This window comes from Balaenoptera borealis, assembly GCF_965194805.1.
Source record: "Balaenoptera borealis genome assembly, chromosome: 11".
Classification (NCBI taxonomy): domain Eukaryota; kingdom Metazoa; phylum Chordata; class Mammalia; order Artiodactyla; family Balaenopteridae; genus Balaenoptera; species Balaenoptera borealis.
Window position 1 is genome coordinate 10,197,564 of NC_138868.1, and position 19,071 is coordinate 10,216,634.

Consider the following 19,071-nt stretch of genomic DNA (forward strand, 5'->3'; position numbering starts at 1 on the left):
CTTTTCTTGCTTTTAAGTTGCCCCTAAAAAGTTTACTCCCTTTTGCCATTCTCTTTGTGAGATTTTTACAAGATTCAAACTCCTCTCCTATGGGGCTTCTTAAGAGTATTTGTAATATTTGAAGCTATTTACATGCCTCAGGAAGTAGAATCCTTTCCCCCTCAATACCAGAACAATCCAATAGTATTATCGTGGTGTGCATGTCCTTCCCTTGTACTTCAGGTAAACTGAGAAACTAAAAGATCGTTTCCAGAAGTTTCTGATGGTATGTAGGTCTAAGAATGCATTTTGTAGTTAGTCTCTTCTCTCTAGTCGAAGTTCAGGATCAGCAGTTCTCGTGATGGTATTGAAGGGAGAAAGTTACTGGAGCTTCCTGTCCTGAGTTGCATTCGGGGAAATGATTCTCCTTCAGGCAGTTAAACAAGTTACCTAATACAGGTTCTTTTATTCCCTTAGTAGAGGCTCTTTCTTTATTCCTGTTTTTAAAAGACAGCAATGACGTGAATGAGCTATAGTTTCCCTAAAACACTCCGAACGTCTCCCTGTATCTCTCATTTTGGCAGTATCCTCTTTAGCACTGTTTGGATGTTTTAGAATGTTACCTGAAAATATACTTGTCTGATCCTTAAAATAAAAAGATCCTCTCTGAGATAATGACATTGCAAAATCTGAAACATTAAGGTCCCTTAGTAGTAGTTCTTGTGATTTTAGGATTTTTTTGTATAAGTGTTAGCTTGGGCTGCTGTAACAAAGTAACAAAAACTGGGTGGGTTATAAACAAATGTGTTTCTCACAGTTCTAGAGGCTGGAAAACTGAGATCAAGTTCATGTTCTGGTGAGCAGCCTCTCTCAGTTGCAGACTGCCAACTTGTATCCTCACATCATGCGGTGCAGAGCAGAGCAGAGCAAGCAAGCTCTCTTGATTCTTATAAGGGCACTAATCCCTTTCATGGGCTCTACCCTCAAGACCTCATCTCATCTTAATTACCTCCTAAAGGCCCTACTTCCTAATACCATCACACTGGGGAGTAAGGTTTCAGTGTATGTGGGGTGGAATCAAACATTCAGTCCATAACAGTAATATATCACATAGGTAAAAAGTATATTTTGCCTATCATGCAGAATACACGTTCATATTTGAATGCTTACTATAACACAGCTTATGATATCGGTGCTTGTCCTATTTCCTGACCTTTATATTTTAGAGAACTTCACTGTTTTTGTGTATCATTGGACATCTCTGGTATTGCTCAAAGATGTCTCATATAAATGTCATGGTAATGTATTGGATCCGCATGTCATTTGAGAAATAGAACTTATAATGGAAAATCCCCCTGTTATTCACTTCCCTTTTATTTTATTTTTTATATTTCTTTGATGGTTAATGGAAAGATGGGATTATGTACTATGAGTTTTAGAGCTTCTCTAAATCATTTGTGTAAATCAAAGAGTTTAAACCAGTAACTCCCATTCTTTTTTGTGTTTTGGTTCCCACTTTAACATGCTTTTCCCCTGATTTCCATTTTTAAATAAATATACTCCCTTCCTTCCTTTCTTTCTTTCTTCCTTCCTTAATTCTTTCTTTCTTCCTTCCTTTCTTTCTTCCTTCCTTTCTTCCTTCCTTTCTTCCTTTCTTTCTTCCTTCCTTCCTTTTCTTCCTTCCTTCCTTCCTTCCTCCCTCCCCCCATCCCCTCCCCCCTCCCCCCCCTTCTTTCTTTTTTCTTTCTTTCATTTTTGGCTGTATTGGGTCTTCGTTGCTGCGCATGGGCTTTCTCTAGTTGCGGTGAGCGGAGGCTACTCTTCGTTGCGGTGCACGGGTTTCTCGTGGTGGTTTCTCTTGTTGCGGAGCATGGGCTCTAGGCACGCGGGCTTCAGTAGTTGTGGCTCAAAGGCTCTAGAGCGCAGGCTCAGTAGTTGTGATGCACAGGCTTAGTTGCTCCACGGCATGTGGGATCTTCCCAGACCAGGGCTTGAACCTGTGTCTCCTGCGTTGGCAGGAGGATTCTTAACCACTGTGCCACCAGGGAAGCCCTACTCTATTTCTTATTAAGTAGAAGAGTAAGTTTTGTGTAACTCTTGATTTTGGAAATAGCATAAGATGTTGAAAATAAATTTTCATTAGTGTATCTTAGATGTGGTCTTGAGAAGCTGGCCACATTGATAGCAGTAGCAGATGCATCTCTGTGCATTCTTAGTTTGCTTGTTTAATCATCATGTACCTTTTGAGTCTCACAGTTGATTAAAGCTAGAAACACTATAGACTCCTAACAGGGTCTTAGGAGAAACACCTACATAAGTATAATTAAGTGTTAAAATTGTTTTACATGGGGAAGTTTTTCCTCCTAGTTTCTTAGAGTAGGACGAGGAAGTTTTGTATATTTTATAAAATATTTGACCGTGGATTGTAAGTAAATTAGAGTAAAATAGAATAAACAAAATGAAAGGTTTTCAAACCCACCTTTGCCAACCCCTCGTCTCTTAGGACCCAGAGTTCAACAACACAGATCAGATTGACCTGTATGATGACGTGTTGACAGCCACCTCACAGCCCTCAGATGACAGAAGCAGCAGCACTGAGCCGCCACCTCCTGTTCGCCAGGAGCCATCTCCCAAGCCCAATAACAAGACCCCTGCAATTCTCTACACCTACAGTGGCCTGCGTAATAGGCGAGCTGCTGTCTATGTGGGCAGTTTCTCCTGGGTGAGCATGGGTAACCAAAAAGGCTTGTGGGTGGGCTGGAGGGAGAGCACTGGGAGGAGATGGCATTTTCAAAAACCACTGTTGCACTGTTTTGTGCTCTGATGGGGTTGGATTTCTTTTTCCTGGGATCAGGTTGGATTGATCTCTGAAAGAGAACTATCCTGAGGACGTACTGGTGCCGAAGAAAGCAATGATTATGTGGGTAGTTGCTTTTTCTGCCATCTTGTTACCGCCCCTGACCCTGGGGCTTTTATGTCTACCAGGGTCATCTGTGGGATGAGATTTCAGAGTGAACACCTTGAACTCTTGGTGGTCATTAGATGGTCCTATGATAATGATGGGTGAGAGGGAGCAAAGACCTTGATAGCTGTAGTACGCTCGGGGTAGGTGGTGATTGTTGTTCTGCAAAAGTTATTGTATGACATGTTTTTGGGCTGGTGATGGGAGGTGGTGTTTTCAAATTAAGAAATGTATATACTGAGGGGAAAGTTGCTGTCAGTGATCAACTCTAGCCTATCAGATCTATAACTAAAAGCTGCTAGTAATCACTGTTTGAGCTGATGACCAGCCAGCCCAAGTGGCAGTCAAAGTTAAAATAGGTTTTAATTTTCTTAGTCTCAAAGATGGGGATTGGGGCAGGGGTGGGTGGTTTTGGAATTCTGTATGGGTGAGGACAATAGGAAAAACTTGGCTCTAATTGAAATATTGATGGCCTTCTGGGTTTCCTGTGGGAGGTCATGATTGTGACTAGAATCCTAGGTTTGGGGGAAGGGTTTGGGACATTCTGGGGGAGGGGGGTGTAGCTCTTGACATTTCTTCCTTTTCCATTTTGCCGGCCCCAGTGGACCACAGACCAGCAGCTGATCCAGGTTATTCGCTCTGTAGGAGTCTATGATGTGGTGGAGTTGAAATTTGCCGAGAATCGAGCAAATGGCCAGTCCAAAGGGTGAGGTCTGGATTTGAGAAGCCCCTTTTAGTTTGTAACCATTGGGATGACAGATCTGTACTGTTATTTTGGCCCTGTAATTTAATCCCTCCCACCCCTGGCCCAGTGTACTGCCTTGGTTTTAACAAACCACCTTAGAATGGGGACCTAGCTGCAGTGTAGGAGAACATCCATCCATTGAGAGGCAAAGAAAGCTGATTTCTAATTTGAAATAAATAGGAAAATTTTAGCATGACACCTGTTTGTTTTTAGTAGTTTTGTGTGTTTAATATTAGAAAGATTAAAAAAAAAAAAATGGGACTTCCCTAGCAGTCCAGTGGTTAAGACTTCGCCTTCCAATGCAGGTGGTGTGGGTTCGATCCCTGGTCTAGGAGCTAAGATCCCACATACCTCACGGCCAAAAAACCAAAACATGAAACAGAAGCAATATTGTAAAAATTCAATAAAGACTTTAAAAATGGTCCACATCAAAAAAATCTTAAAAAAAAAATATTAGCAAGGTATCCTTGGCTTTACCAGTTTTCACTAAAAGTGGAAGAGAATTTCTGTGTTCCTCTCTTGGTTGTCTAGTAGATTTCACTTGTTTTTAATTTTTCTTCCTCAAGGTATGCTGAGGTGGTGGTAGCCTCTGAAAACTCTGTCCACAAATTATTGGAACTTCTGCCAGGAAAAGTTCTTAATGGAGAAAAAGTGGATGTGAGGCCAGCCACCCGCCAGAACCTGTCACAGTTTGAGGCACAGGCTCGGAAACGTGAGTGCGTCCGAGTCCCAAGAGGGGGTACGTGGAGACCATCTGTATGAAGGGGGGGAAGTTTGTGGGTTTGTTTTCTGTGGTGTAGGCTTGGCCTACGATGTGGAAGAGTTGGAGAGAGGGTGGTGGTGATCATGGGTGGCAGCATGGCAGTAGGTAAGCCAAAAAACAAGGCTCATGTGCTAGGAGTCAGGTGGGTTCAGGTTATGGCTCAGTTTTGCCACTAACTCATTATGTGACCTTGGGCAGGTCACTTTACTGCTTAGGGCCTACTTCCCCATTTGAACTAGACACACAACATATAAAGTTCCTGTCAACTCTAAATTACGTGTTCCTATCTAAAAAATCAAGTGTATAGCAAATGGACTTAATTGTAAGACATGTCTCTATAAATTATTAAGAAGCAACCACCATAAAATATAAATATGATGCATAAAGATGGCTGTAATCTTGTCATAAACATACACTGGAAGGGTGCTCTGTAAGGAATCGACCAGGAGGAGTGCTGGAGAGTAAGAATTTAACAGTGTTTCTCCAGCATTGACCAGGGGGGTGGGTACCCTTTCGATTACCTGCGATTTTAGTTTGGTTGGCAAGTGTTTCCCATTAGTAAAGAAAGTTGCATCACACTACCTTAGCTTGATGATAGTATGCCTTAAGCTCACCTTATTCCCTTTATTCTGACCCTGTGCTCACCAAGCCACCTTCTGATACTAATTTGGTTTCCCAACTAGGCTCTCCTACTGGGAAGAGAATGCGCTGACCAGCCGACACAAGTATTCCAGTCTGCTTGGCAGTTATATTTCTCATTGTAAATTAATAAATTGTCATTCTGGTTTATGAATCAGTCTCTTGTGAGTTTGGATAGCGTGAATCAATCTCCTAGGGTCCAGTCACCCCTGGGTGAACTGTTAAAATCAAGTTTCTGAACCTGCGAAACCTGGGGACCAACCTTGGATTGTCCTGACCTCAGAAGGTGCAGCCACCCTGCAAGGCCCTGCCTGAAACAGTCAGCTACCATTACTTTCCTTTTACTACAGTGGGGGTATGGCAAAGTTTTCGTTACCCACTTTCTGTCACTGCTTAGGTCCTGCTCTCAAAATACTGCCTTGTATTTATTGATTGGGTAGTCCACTGGGACCTTGGATAGGTTGATTGAAGGTGGAAATATGGCCACTCAACTCTTGCATAGGAACAACTATGTTCTTATAACTATATTGAAAGCCTAGATGGAAGTGGTGTGAGCTATTGCTCTGGGTTAGGAAGGCACATACTTTTCTTCCTTGATAACCTGAATTTTCAAAGTCCATTGTGTTTCAGAGTCTTTCTATGATTCACGCCTCTTCTAACTTTCTTAAGATGTATAATTTTACAGCTGCGTTGAGCACCTAACAGTCCTAGCACCACTTGGCTGTTTACTCCTTGATGTTACCTTTCTTTGCTGAAGTGATGGTGCTGACTGAGTGGTGTTTTTCTGCGCTGTCATGTTGATGGACTTGGGCTCTGTTAATTCACTAAGTATAGCTGGTTGACTTAGTCTGCTTAACACTGGTTGCTACTCTTGGGATTTGTGGCCATAGATACAAAAAGAACCCTTGCTAATGTGGGAACAGTAGCTGGGAAGGTAGCTAACTTTCAGAGGATTACACTTGCTAATACCTCTTCTTTCTTCAGCTTGAGAGAACTCAGGGAAGAAGCACGTTGACATGTGTGTGAGACATGAAAAGCAAGAGAATGCTGTGGTAGCCACTGGTGATATACTGTATTAGAGAAACCAAGGTGGTTGCCGAGGGCATTAATTCCACCTTGTGCTTTCATCAGGAGTTAGTGTTCACTAACAAGTTTTTGTTTAAGGAGCACTCTTCTTTCTGTCCACACTTGTCTGCTAATGGCATCTTTCTACCTCCAAGACTCCAAAGGCCATGTGATCACATTCTTCTGTTGGATTCCACATTAACCAGGCTTAGAGTAGACTATTAAATTGGAAAGAGGAAACAAGTTTAACCAAATGACTTGACGGTGTCAGAGCCATGTTTCCAGCTGTATACAAACATGTCTGAGCCCCTGTTTTGCACAACACCATACCACCGTTCCACGATGATGTTCCTAGTAGGCTGCCCTGTGGGGTAGAGGGTTTGGGCTGTTGAAATGTAGGGGGAGTTTCCCAGGTTTCAGGCATATTTTGTACCAGGCTTTTGCGAGGAGTCCCTGGTGTCCGCTGTGTGCCATCTCATTCTGTGGGCAGATCTTTCCTTGGCTTGTCTCCCATTTTTTCTCATTTAACCTCCAGTCTTCTACTCTTTGTTCTGCGGCTCTTTCCCCATCCCAGTTACCAGTTTTGGTACTTGGATGGAGGAAGTGTTATCCATCCCCTGCCCTTCCCTCCCTTCCCCCAAATTCCCTGGCCAAAGAGCCATGGCAAAGAGAAAATTTCAAGTATATAGCAGGATAAAGAAGGTTAACTATTACTAGTCTAAGGAAAGAGTCCCTGAACTCCTACCAGAGAAAATGGGATTTCGAATCAGCTTGAATCCAGCTGAAAAGTAATGAACATACTTCAGCACTGTCATTTTCTCATGGGTTATTAGGATCCTTCTGCATTTAAAAATAGAAAACAAATCTAAGGGTGACTTAAATGTGAAGCACTGAGAGTTCTAGATAAAGAGCATTCTTTAACATACAGAATTAAGGGTGGTTTTGCTTCCTGGGTTTATGTCTTAACTAGGTTGCCTCTGAGCTTTCTCTCTGAGGCCAAAGAAAAACAGTAGGTGATTTTACCTTCTTTCTCAGCTACCTGTCACCTTCCTTATTACGGTGTCAGATGACTTGCTGAAGGATGACCTGGTCCCGTGGTTATGTTTAAAGGTTGGGCAGTAACAGTAATTCTGTTTTGTTTCATAGGAATACCTCCACGGGCCCACTCCCGAGATTCTAGTGATTCTGCTGATGGACGGGCCACACCCTCTGAGAACCTTGTACCCTCATCTGCCCGTGTGGATAAGCCCCCCAGTGTGCTGCCCTACTTCAATCGCCCTCCTTCAGCCCTTCCCCTGATGGGTCTGCCCCCACCCCCAATTCCACCCCCACCACCTCTCTCCTCAAGCTTTGGGGTCCCTCCTCCTCCTCCTGGCATCCACTACCAGCATCTCATGCCCCCTCCTCCTCGATTACCTCCTCATCTGGCTGTACCTCCCCCTGGGGCCATCCCACCTGCCCTTCACCTCAATCCAGCCTTCTTCCCCCCACCAAATGCCACAGTGGGGCCTCCACCAGATACTTACATGAAGGCCTCGGCACCCTATAACCACCATGGCAGGTAAGGACTATCTTGTTCCTTTCAGATCTGAGCCAGGCATAGTGGGGTAGACAGTGTTTTAAGCATTTTGTTCTCCCTGAGGAAGTAAGTGAGCACTGAATTCTTGTGCTTTCCCTTGTGGAAACTGTTGTCATAGTATTGAGTCCTGGGAAATAGTTAACTATTAGAGAATGTTTTTGTTTGGTATTTTGTTTGCATCTTACCTCTCAACCCAAACCATGTCCTTCGTATCCCTTTTTAAGGCAGTTGATTAAATGGAGTGCTGTAAGTCACTGTTAGGAATGCTATGAGTGTCTAGCACTGTTGGGCCATGCCAGAATTACAAAAGTATATGACATAAATCCTGTCTTTGAAGAGAACGTGAACATATAAAACATGTGAACAGGCTGAGAACCATTTAAGACATTATACAGGAGAGCATAGTTAAATAGCATAGTACTCTAGAGTATGGTAAAGTTAACAAGGGGTGTGGGCAGTCAGGAGTGGTATTATTTCTGTGTGCAGCCGAGATTCGGGCCCTCCGCCCTCTACAGTGAGTGAAGCAGAATTTGAAGAGATCATGAAGCGGAACAGAGCAATTTCCAGCAGTGCCATTTCCAAAGCTGTATCTGGAGCCAGTGCAGGTAACTCATCCTTACCGTTGCTGCCTTCTCCTTACCTTTCGTTTTTCCATTGTTTTGTCATTTCCATTGGCAAGAAATTCAACAAGATAAAGTTGGAGCACTAGTAGATTCTCAAGAGTGGCACATTTTGAAAAGCAATATGGTAACCTGGTTTCCTGGCTTTTGGGGAGCTCCACTGGTGCTGTTTATTTAGCCTGTGTCTAGACCTGCCCCATGAAAACCAACTTAGTGCCTAGAATATAAATAACTAATACTATCTCATTGTGGTGTTTGTTATAGAATGAAATTCCTGCCTCATGGAGATCTTCATCTCAGTGGTTGATCAGTGGATCTAGTGTCTATGTAATGAGTCCAATGCCAAGTGTAGACCTTGGGTTTTTAGAACTGATGATGATGGTGGATATGGAATCTGATTACATTTGGGGATCGAGGTAGAGCTGGTGGCCTCCATGTAACCTATCCTAGAAAGAGACAAGTCTGTTCGGTGTCAATCTTAAGGCATAATATACCCTTACAACTAACTTTTGCCTTGCTGTCAGTATTAAGTGGGCAGAACCAGAAGCCATGCCTTTGAGAACCAGGGGAACAGAACCTTTGGTTCCTAAGAGAAGAGAATATAGGAAGTTTCCGGGTTCTGGTCCAAGTTTCACATTATAGCACTAATCATATTCACTTCCTTCCTGTGAGTTTCCTACATGAATGTAAATATAGATTGTCAGATCTCCTAAGAAATAAGTTAACTCTATTATCGTCCGTTTTCCATAATTTCTCATCTTTGACTACAAAATTTGAATGCAGAGTGGACGAAAGACAGAAAGTATGTATATTTTCTCTCTCTTTTTTTTTCCACCAGAAACCTTCATTGACATCTGAGTAAATCTCTTTAAATTAAAAAGTAGTCTATGCTCATTGTAGCAAGTCAGATATACAGAGTATAAAGAAAAACATTGTTCTTCTCCACCCGTTCCTTCACACTGAGATGATCAATAACGAACCTCTGTCTCCTCCCTTTGTTTTGTTCTCATTCCAGTCATTCAAACCACAAATATTTATTGAATGCCTACAAAATAGGCAAAAACTCCCTACTCTGGTAGAGCCAAAATCCTGGTGTTCTTAGATCTCCACAGAATTGCAGGTCCTTCACAGTCTCTGTTCTGTTCTTAACTGCCTTGCACAGAGGAAGCTGCCAGTCCTCGCTGTCACTGGACCCCTGCCTGGTTTCATGCTTTCCTTGCATTGTCTTGTCCTTAATGCTAAGAAAGCTTTAGTTTGGAAAAGCATTGTGCAAGTACCCACCCTGACCACTATCCTTGAGTCCAAACGTTGCTCAGATGTGAGGAATGAAGGAGCTAGTTCTTGATGGCAGCATAATTAAAAATACGTGTGTGTGCATGTATAATATATATATACGCACGCACACACACAACATACATGTCTTAGATATATGTTACTTGTATGTATATATGTATTTGGTTATAGATTTAAAATAATCCAGACAGAAATGTGCAGTGTTAATAAATGAAAGGCTTCCGTACGAGGACCATCAATAAGACCACCTTGTACAATTTAGTGTCCTTCAGATTTTTTTTCTGTGCATGTAGCAAAATATATATGTAATTTTGATTGTTTTTACAAAAATGGAATATTGTTTCACAGCTTTTAAAAAATACATTCTGGACATCTGTTACATCAACTAATACCTAACGTTTATTGAGCCCTTACTGTGTGCCTGGCACTGTGCTAAGTGCTTTACATGGATTGCTTTGTTTACATACAGATTTACCTCATGCTTTTTAACGACTATGTAGTATTCTGTAGAACCAATGTTCCATAATTTATATAGCCAAATCCTACTGAAGGAACTTTGTTTTTGATTCTTTAATACAACAAACAATGCTGAAACAAACATTGTTTAAATTATATACTTGTGAACAGAAGTAGAAAATTTTTAGATGTGCTGGGTCAAAAAGTATGCACATTGTTTATTTTAATGGATGCTGTCTGATAGCCCACAGACAATGACGTGCCGGATTATACATCCACTAGCAGTATCTGAGGGTATCTGCCCGATTCCAGACCACTAGAGTATAGGTGCCATACAGTTTTATACCTGCCACTTCTGCCTCATCCGTTTTACCGTGGTTCTGTGGGACAGCTAGTTACTCTTGGTTTGTGTCCTCCTGAGTTCTCCTTTTCATCAGTTAGTTTACTGCCTCTGCTCATCCTTGGCCTTTCCCATCCATCCCCTGTCAGGGGATTACAGTGACGCGATTGAGACGCTGCTCACAGCCATTGCTGTTATCAAACAGTCCCGGGTCGCCAATGATGAGCGTTGCCGTGTCCTCATCTCCTCTCTTAAGGACTGTCTTCATGGCATTGAAGCCAAGTCTTACAGTGTGGGTGCCAGCGGGAGCTCATCCAGGTGAGTTGATGATTGCTTCAGCAGCCTGCCAGCCCTGAGCAGCACTCTTCCAGGGATTGGCAGGGGGAGGAAAGGAGCCCAGGGTATCTGGCAAGGACCTAGTTGAAAGAGCAGACCTAGCCCTCATGTCTTTAAGGGGAAAAAATTAAACGTTTACATTAATAAATGTTGTAATGTCTGAAATCTGTGTTTGGTGAGGCAGTGGGCTTATTTAGGAAGAAAGACTGATGTAGTTCAGAACATGGGCTTTGGAGCCATACGTTCTTGGATCTGAATCCCAGTCCTGCTCCTAACTACCTGCATGGCCCTGAATATGAAAGTTACTCAACTTTCCAAGCCTCATTTTTCTTACTTTTAAAAAGGGGACAATGGTAGTACTTATCTTACAGACCTGTTGTAAAGATTAGGTGAGATAATGCATGTAAAGCTCTTAGCACTGTGCCTGATACGTTAGTAAGATCTCAACAAGTTTAATTGCTATTAATTTTCCAAAAAAGACTAGGGGCCATGATAGAGTAACAGAAGAGTGGTTTAGACAAATAGTAGAAGACACCAAAACACAATACTCTTAGAAAGAATGGGGTAAGCCCTCTGAGTGAGGCTGAAAAGGATCCTTCTAATAGGAAAAGACATCGGTCCCGAGAGAGGTCACCAAGCCGGTCCCGGGAAAGCAGCAGGAGGCACCGGGACCTGCTTCATAACGAAGATCGGCATGATGATTATTTCCAAGAAAGGAACCGAGAGCACGAGAGACACCGGGATAGAGAACGGGACCGGCACCACTGAGAAAGGTGGGATGAAGCCCCATTGCTGGCTGGTTGATGATCTCTTATGAAAGAAAAATTATTGATAGTAAAGATTTCTCTCTCTCCTTTTAAAACAAGAAAAGGGTATGGGAAGACTTCCTATTTAGGTAACCAAAAATTCAGGAGGGCAGGTTTTCTCTTGTTTGTGAGGAGTCTCACCCTGAAATGGACCTGAGACTAAGCTATTTTTGCTTGTTTTTTGACTGCTTTCACCTGGTATCTGAGACAACATGGCTTAATGGCTAAGAACACAGTGTCTGCAGGTAGATGCCAGGTTATGAATTCCAGCTCCTCCAGCCATATTACTTTCTTTTCCTCGGTTTCCTCATTTGTAAATGAAGATAATAAAAGCAACTGTCTCATTGGATTGCTGAGTATTCAGTGAGCTAATCCATATAGAGCATTTAGCACTCATAGTACCTGTCACATAGTAAGTGCTCAATAAATGATAGCTATTGTTATTATCATTGTTATGTTTTATTTATTTATTTATTTTCTTTTTGGTTGCGCCGTGTGGCCTGCGGGATCTTAGTTCCCTGACCAAGGATCAAACCCGTGCCCCGTGCATTGGGAGCACGGAGTCTTAACCACTGGACCGCCAGGGAAGTCCCTCATTGTTATACTTTAACCCCACCAAACTTTCAAATGAAAAAATCAGGAAAATTGACCAAGACAGAAAAGTAAGACCATTGCCTACTTGTAAGTTTTCAAGGTGCAACATGAATGATTTTTAAGAATTAATATCTATTAAAAAGATTTTGAAAATAGGATACTTTAGTCAGAGAGGAGAAAGCTGATCTGAAAAAAAATTATCTTTAAAGCTTTAGAGACTGTGGAGGATATTTCAGTGGCAGGATATATTTGTTTTGGAAAAACTTACTGATTTTTTTTTTTTTTAATAAAGCAAAACAAAGGCAGGAGAGTTAGGGGTGGGGAACTATATTAACTCAAGTAACTGAAAAGTTGAGTTAGGCTTGGCTGGTTCAGGAGCTTCAGCTCTGTTATTTTCATTCTCAGGCTCCAGGTTACATCCCACCAGCTTGGCAATCCCAACTGAAAACAAGCTTCCAACAAAGATTGTTTCTAGTATATAAGCAAGCAAGAGCAGTTGTTGACTCTGTTTCTTTGGAGATCTGTAAAAGTAGTCGAGACTCTGGCGGGGATGGTATGTTTCTGGTTCCTGAAGGCTATTGCATGACCCAGGTGACTTTGGGGTCTCTTCTCAATTTTGTGGCTTCACATCAAGTACATTAGGATAATGTCCTTGGTGTTTGGCTGATTTGGTTGGTCTGAAGTAATGGTAATTGTGGAAGGTGAGTAGGAATAGTTCTGCTTGGTATCTTTGGGGTGGATAGATGGATGACTGGATGCAGAAAGGAAAGGAAACCCTCCCCCCTTCTTGTGAGTGCCTGTAGTTCACAAGCGGTAGCTGGACTGTAAACTGTTGCCTAGTGACAACCTACTAAACAAATAAGAAAGGAGTCTTGTTATGTTTGGCTACTGCCCTCTACTTTGTTGTTTGTCATCTGCCATTAACTTAAGCGGAGTTTTAAACAGCTTTGGCCTGATTGAGCCTCAGGGAGTGGGCAGGAGGGTGGGTAGAGCGGGTCCGTGAGGGATCTCGTCCCTCCTGCAGCAGCAGCAGCAGTTCCCTTGTTTGCGCTAGCACAGTTGCTAGTGTTGCTTGTAGGTTCAGTATCAGTCACCACCCTCCCCCAATCCTGCAGCCCCCCGTGTGTGTCCTTTGGAGCTGACTAGGATAAGAGTGACGAAGGAGGTAGTACTTGGTCTGTGCAAAGCATGAATTATAATCTCTGGGGCCACATAGGTTAGTAGTCGGAACATGTAACTGCATGTCACTGTTCTTGGCGGCTTTGCTCCTAACAGCCTTTTGATAGAAAAATTGTGAGATCCTCTGATCATTAGAACTTTGGGGATTGAACATCTGAACCTGAGACTTCAGCTGTCATCTTGCTTCATTTTTTTTCCACCTGTAAAATGGGACTTTTCTTCCATTATGAGGATGATTCAATTTGAAAAGCTCTGAAAAATCCTATAACCCAGTAGTTCCTAGAAAACAGTCATTTGGCTAGTGCAGGCCTATGACAAATGAGGAAAATTAACTCTTGAGGCAGGTTTTCCAGTTCCCCACTTTTCCTAGTCACCCCTTTAGATATGTTGGTTATTCCTTCTGGTTAATTAGTCCAAAAGAACTGAATTTGACCCCCCAAAAATGTCCATTTCTCACATTCTCATCCTGGGATTCTTAACTTCATCTGCAGTTACCAAGTTGTGACTTAGGAGATGTCACGTTGAGGAGATGGTGCCTGGGCCTCATTTACCTTGATAACTTTGCAAGCTCTGAGTACAATACCTTTTAGTTAGAAAATACTAGTATTTATACTATACGGAGAGCTGTTCCCTGAGAGCAAAGGGTATGTTCCATCTAGGGGCAGCAAAAAACAGCAGCCTTTTTTGTCCATCTTTCCTCAGGATGGGCACGACCTCTGGGACCTGAAGTCTGATTGACCCGCTTTGTCCTCTGTCTGCATTCAAACATTACCACCAACATGGAGCCATAACCTCTAAGAATTGGGTGCTGTTCAGTGGACCCTTGAGCAGTGTAGGGGTTAGGGGAGCTGACCTCTGCGTAGTCAATAATTCGAGTATAACTTTATAGTCAGCCCTCCATTTCTGCGGTTCTCCATCCACAGATTCAACCAACCTCAGATTCTGTTGTACTGTAGTACGCATTTATTGAAAAAAATCCGCATATAAGTGGACCAGCGCAGTTCAAACCTGTATTTTTCAAGGGTCAACTGTAGTTTATTTCTGATGCATTAGTTATCCTCTGAGTCTTGTTTTGTAGCAACAGTTCCCAAATTACATCTCTTTTGTTGTATATGTGTATACGGTTTGGAGTTTGAGGATATTCTTAGGTTGTCTGTGGCTTCGGCTTTTTGTAGTTGTTGGCTGCTGTCTCATTATTTTAGGACATTATCCTGCTTGAAATATAGTCATTCTCACCTCATTGCTATCCTCCTGGTCCAGTGAAAACTGAGCATTCTGTTCAATTTTGATCTAATGCAAAGATTCAGAAACCCAAATGGTATGAAATTGAGGAGTCACTGAGGGTTTTAGTTTTCTCTTACAGAAAATGAGAAAGATACCTGCCTGCATAGATGTTTAGAGAAACCAGAGGCCATGACAGATTCTGAGGACCCCAGGGTGAAATGGTGCCATTTCAGAGTGTAGAAGGATCAGGCAGCTTATGGATGTATTTTTTCTTGCATAGCTCCTCCAGGTTACAGAAGTGCATACATTAAGGGTGAGCATTTATGTATAGGCCATGTTGCCAGTTTGGGCATTAGTAGAAATCCGAAGCCTGAATTTAATTCCCCCTTTTCCTTTTCGCTATCAGTTCTATTTTGTGTGGTAAGATTGAGCAGGCCACCCCCTGCAGATTGATGTTACAACGTTGGAAAGAGGGCTGAGTGTACTGGGGACCTTAAGTTAGGTCGAAATGTGACAAGTGGCTTAACAGTCCTTCACTGCTCAGCAGAAGTTCTTAACCGTGCTTTTAGTTTTCTTGGATGGTGACTACTGATTATCTTCTTTGACCTCCGTGCTCTGCTTTCTGCTCTGGCCTGACCACATCACTCCTGCTTGGTTGTTAGTATGCTTCTTGGCCCCTCACCCACACCTGTCATCTGGGGAGGACTTAGAATCTCTTGAGTGGTGGTACTTGGAACATCTCTGGCTCTATGTGTATGTGTATGCTGCTTTAAAAGAAGGAAAAAAGTTTAGTTTTCTTGTGTAAGTACATGCTCCCTGCAAGGGCCTCTTGGGTATTTGGGGGTTAATGGATTTGGTTATGTACACACTTGTTTTCTTACCATTGTACTTCCCATTTCCAGATTTTTCCCCTTCCCCTTAAGGTAAGCTATGACTTGCTCAGAATAGATTTTCTGAAACAGTGTTTAAACTCACCATGCTCCCTTAGAGCAACTTTTCTTGAAATGTAGCAGTTTCCATACTTTTCCAGCCAAAGTCTCCTTTTCAGTCAAACTGCTTTGATGCCTCATTTCATTGTCTATGTTTTTCCCCCTAACCTTAAAGTAAAATGTCACTCCTCTTTCCTCTGTTCTCCTCCAACCATTCCCTCACTACTCACAGTGCCAAACACTCCCAGACAGTGCTGCTGTCTTTTACTTTCCCAGGCTTGCATTCTCTCTGTCTGCATCCCCTACTTCATACGTTTTAACTTTAGAAAATGCCAGTATAATTTATATAAGCCCCTGTTAATCAGAAAGTAACCTCTAACTTGTATTTTCTTTCTTCTCTTCTGATGTTCTCATTGCAGGAGTCTGGTTGGAAGCAAATGTTTTTTTAATGGACTTGCATCTCCTCACCTTGATCAGGACTAAAGGACGGAGGCCGCTCCACCCCTTCCCCTTCCTCCAAGCCCCTAACCCCTTCCAGACACCCACAGGGAATACCCTCTGCCCTACAAGACTGAAGATTGCCTGGCAGCCCTCCCAGTCCCGCTCCTGTTTGCCAGGGTAAAGAACCTGAAGACTTCATGTGGTTGGGAGGGTGGCAGACAGGAAGAAACCATGTCCAGGTCCCTGGTCTCCATAGAGAACGGTGCTTTGTCCAAGGAAACGTATGAGTTTCTGATTCTCCAGGAGCAGTTCAGTGGTGAGGTTGATGGGAAGACATCCTTCCCAAAGAAAACGGATCCTCCCTGTGGGATCTAGGAGAGTGACTGGGTGTGCCAAAATATGCCCAGGGTCCTGCCCTCAGCACTAGGTTTGGTGGGGCGAAGAGGGTCCAAACCCCTTGCTAACGTACCACTTCTCTAACTCCTTTACCTTCCCAGCCCTTTGAGGAGGGACCATGAGAACAGCAATTACTTTATGGAAAGCTTCTCCTGTTCTTGCTTTTCCCTCTTACTTATTGACGGTTTGTTTCCCTGACCTCCCAGGGGGCTACAACCCTTTTCACCCCCTGCTGCCCAGCCTGCTCAGTGGACTCGCCTCTCCTCAGCAGAGCAGGCCCATGGGGTTGCCTTCTGCTGGGGGGCCTGGCAGAGCCGACTACCACCCTCTGCTGCTGCTTGCTTGGTTGCCTCTTGCAATAACCAGCTCCAGCAGATGTTCCCTTTCCCCGGGGCTTTTCCATTTCACACGTGGAGCCCTTCCCCCAAGAAGGCTGCTTCCTTGTTTTAGAGGAAGGTACTGCCATTGGGAGTCGGGGACATCGGACCTCAGCAGTGAAGAACCCTTGTGAAATACTAGGAGTGGGGAAGGAGGCAAGTTGGGCAGGATATGGCCTACTTCCATAGGCTTTTCTTTTTTCAGGTTTGATGTGAGCATGGGCTTGCATCCTCCAGGTACATACTTTTACTTATTGTGGGATAACCTGGCACTAGTAGGTAAAGTCACAAATTTGGTATTTTTTCACCTTTTGAATTTTGACTTAATAGCTCCCCTCGCTCTGCCTGGAGGTACTTGCTGCCTCGCATAAGGAGCAAGGAAGAAGTGGAGCCTGACTTTAACGAGCTCAGCTCAGAATTCTAAGGACCACCACCCTGGGGGCCATTTTCCACACAGGCAAATGGAATTGCTTTTCCCATAACATCCAGATTGTGAGGCGCTGCTGCTGAAAGCAGCAGCAGCAACAGGGTCCTGCGGTACCCACGGGGCGACGGATGCTACTTCCGCGTGCGTCTGTAGGGCACGTGACATCGAACAGGAAACGTGGCACGTGGGATGTAGGGTCGCTGGAGACCCTTCTGGCTCAGAGGGGAGAGACTGAGCTGGACCGAAGCCTTCCTTTGTTCCCTGCACGTTTCTGACATAGCCCTCGCTCAGTCACTGAGGGAGTCCCCCAGGGTTGGAGAGGCACATTCCCTTGGGACAGAGGCTACAGGTTTGTAGCTTTTTTCCCCCTGTCCCCCAACCCCATCCCCACCTCCACTTCAGAATATGGCACCCCGCCCAGCCGGCCAAGCGTTAAGTGATGTGCTTATCCTCGAGAGCAGCTCCGGGTGTCTTTTTAATGTAGAGAAAACCAAGTAAGGTGACAGTTTAAGGAGAAAAAAATATATAGAATACCAGAAAAGCCGTTTACCCGGAGAATTTTTTTCTCCCCGTTTTGTTTTTACTCAATGACACAATTTTTAGTTTTATTTCCTGATAGCAAAAGGAAAAAAACCCAACCCTCAAAAAGGCCAAGGCCCCGTCCCCCTGTTGTTGGTGATTTGTTTGTCTTTCCAATAGGTTGAAAATTGTGTAATAAACTTGATGACACTGTCAATCTTTTATACTGCATTGTATTTTTTTTCCTTTTGTAACAAAATATTTTTAAATAATAAATGGGGTGTGAGCTGTTTCACGGATTCTGCATTGAATAGATTTGTTGAGGTGTCTGGGACATGGGTGCGGGCTGCTGCAGAGGCTTTGGGAGGGGAGTGAATCCCCGAGTTCTCCGCTGGAATTGCACGGTGGGCGTGTGTAGTGCGGGCGGTACACCACCTAGGAGACCTCGTGCGAACCTTTGGAGGTGCCCCTTGAGGTTTAGCTTTTTTCCTTAGCCATCTAAACAGCCTAGTTAATTCCAAGTCATCTTTTATCCTTCCAGGTTCCTAAGATTTATTCTCAGAATAAATGTCCTACCTTGTACAGTTCAGTTGCGATGTCATCAAGTTGATAAAGGGAAGAGTCCTCTGCTAGGCGTTAGAAGATATGCTGGCTAGTGCCTCCTTCACATCTAAATCTGTCTAACCGTGGACGAGCAGTACAACCTCAGTCTCTTTCGTTTGTAAGATGAAAATGATAGCTGTTCTGCCTTCCACATTGGGATATCTGAAGAATCAGATAACAAATGTGAGCGTGTTATGTAGACTGCACTGCTATCTAAATATAAGGAAGTACAGATTAGAAAGTTTAGCGAAGTGTTGCGGGGTAATCCTTGGGATTCCTGAAAGCTGGCTTTTTAAAAAGTTGGGTGAACAAGAGGAGAGTTAGCATAATAAAAAGATGAACCAGCAACCAGGTGATGTATAAAGCGTTGCTGAGACCAGTAAAGGCAAGAGCAGTATAAAAACAAGTAACCCTTAGTAGAAGGGAAATTCCCTGAGGGTCTATGATGTTATTAAACTTGAAGGAAAAAAAATAGTTGGAGTGCCTCTCAGAACTTAAACCAGTGTTCTCAAGTTGAGTTCCACGGTTGCCTGCATCTCAGTTATGCGCCATGCTTGCTAAAATGCCTTCCTGGCTGCATCAATCTCTGAAGTCTAGAAATCTCCTTTTTATGCTCCAGATGACGTACGTAAACTAAAGCGTGAGGACTGCTAGTTTAGAAAAGCAAATACGTTCTTGAGTTTCTCCTAGGGGTTACCATGGCAGTATAGGAGGGGAATGACCTTTCGGTCACCTCTGTGTTCCTGAGTGCTTCCTGAAATGAGCCAGACCTCAGCCCCTAGAGACCACCACTGCAGTC

General features: G+C 43.4%; 1 protein-coding gene across 5 annotated transcripts in view; it reads left to right on the forward strand.

Moving 5' to 3' along the window:
- CPSF7 (cleavage and polyadenylation specific factor 7) overlaps positions 1–17,961 on the forward strand; it is a 22,722-nt gene extending 4,761 nt beyond the window's left edge. The window contains exons 3-10 of one of the 5 annotated variants that reach the window (XM_082342677.1): positions 2,483–2,701; positions 3,544–3,647; positions 4,253–4,425; positions 7,300–7,714; positions 8,219–8,337; positions 10,591–10,759; positions 11,383–11,550; positions 15,929–17,961. In XM_082342677.1, the coding sequence (XP_082198803.1) occupies positions 2,483–2,701; positions 3,544–3,647; positions 4,253–4,425; positions 7,300–7,714; positions 8,219–8,337; positions 10,591–10,759; positions 11,383–11,545 (1,362 nt within the window). In that variant the 3' untranslated portion in view covers positions 11,546–11,550; positions 15,929–17,961. The remainder of the gene's footprint in view (positions 1–2,482; positions 2,702–3,543; positions 3,648–4,252; positions 4,426–7,299; positions 7,715–8,218; positions 8,338–10,590; positions 10,760–11,382; positions 11,551–15,928) is intronic. The other 4 variants (XM_082342679.1, XM_082342678.1, XM_082342681.1 and 1 more) reach the window with 4 other exon arrangements.
- Positions 17,962–19,071: the final 1,110 nt, after the last annotated feature.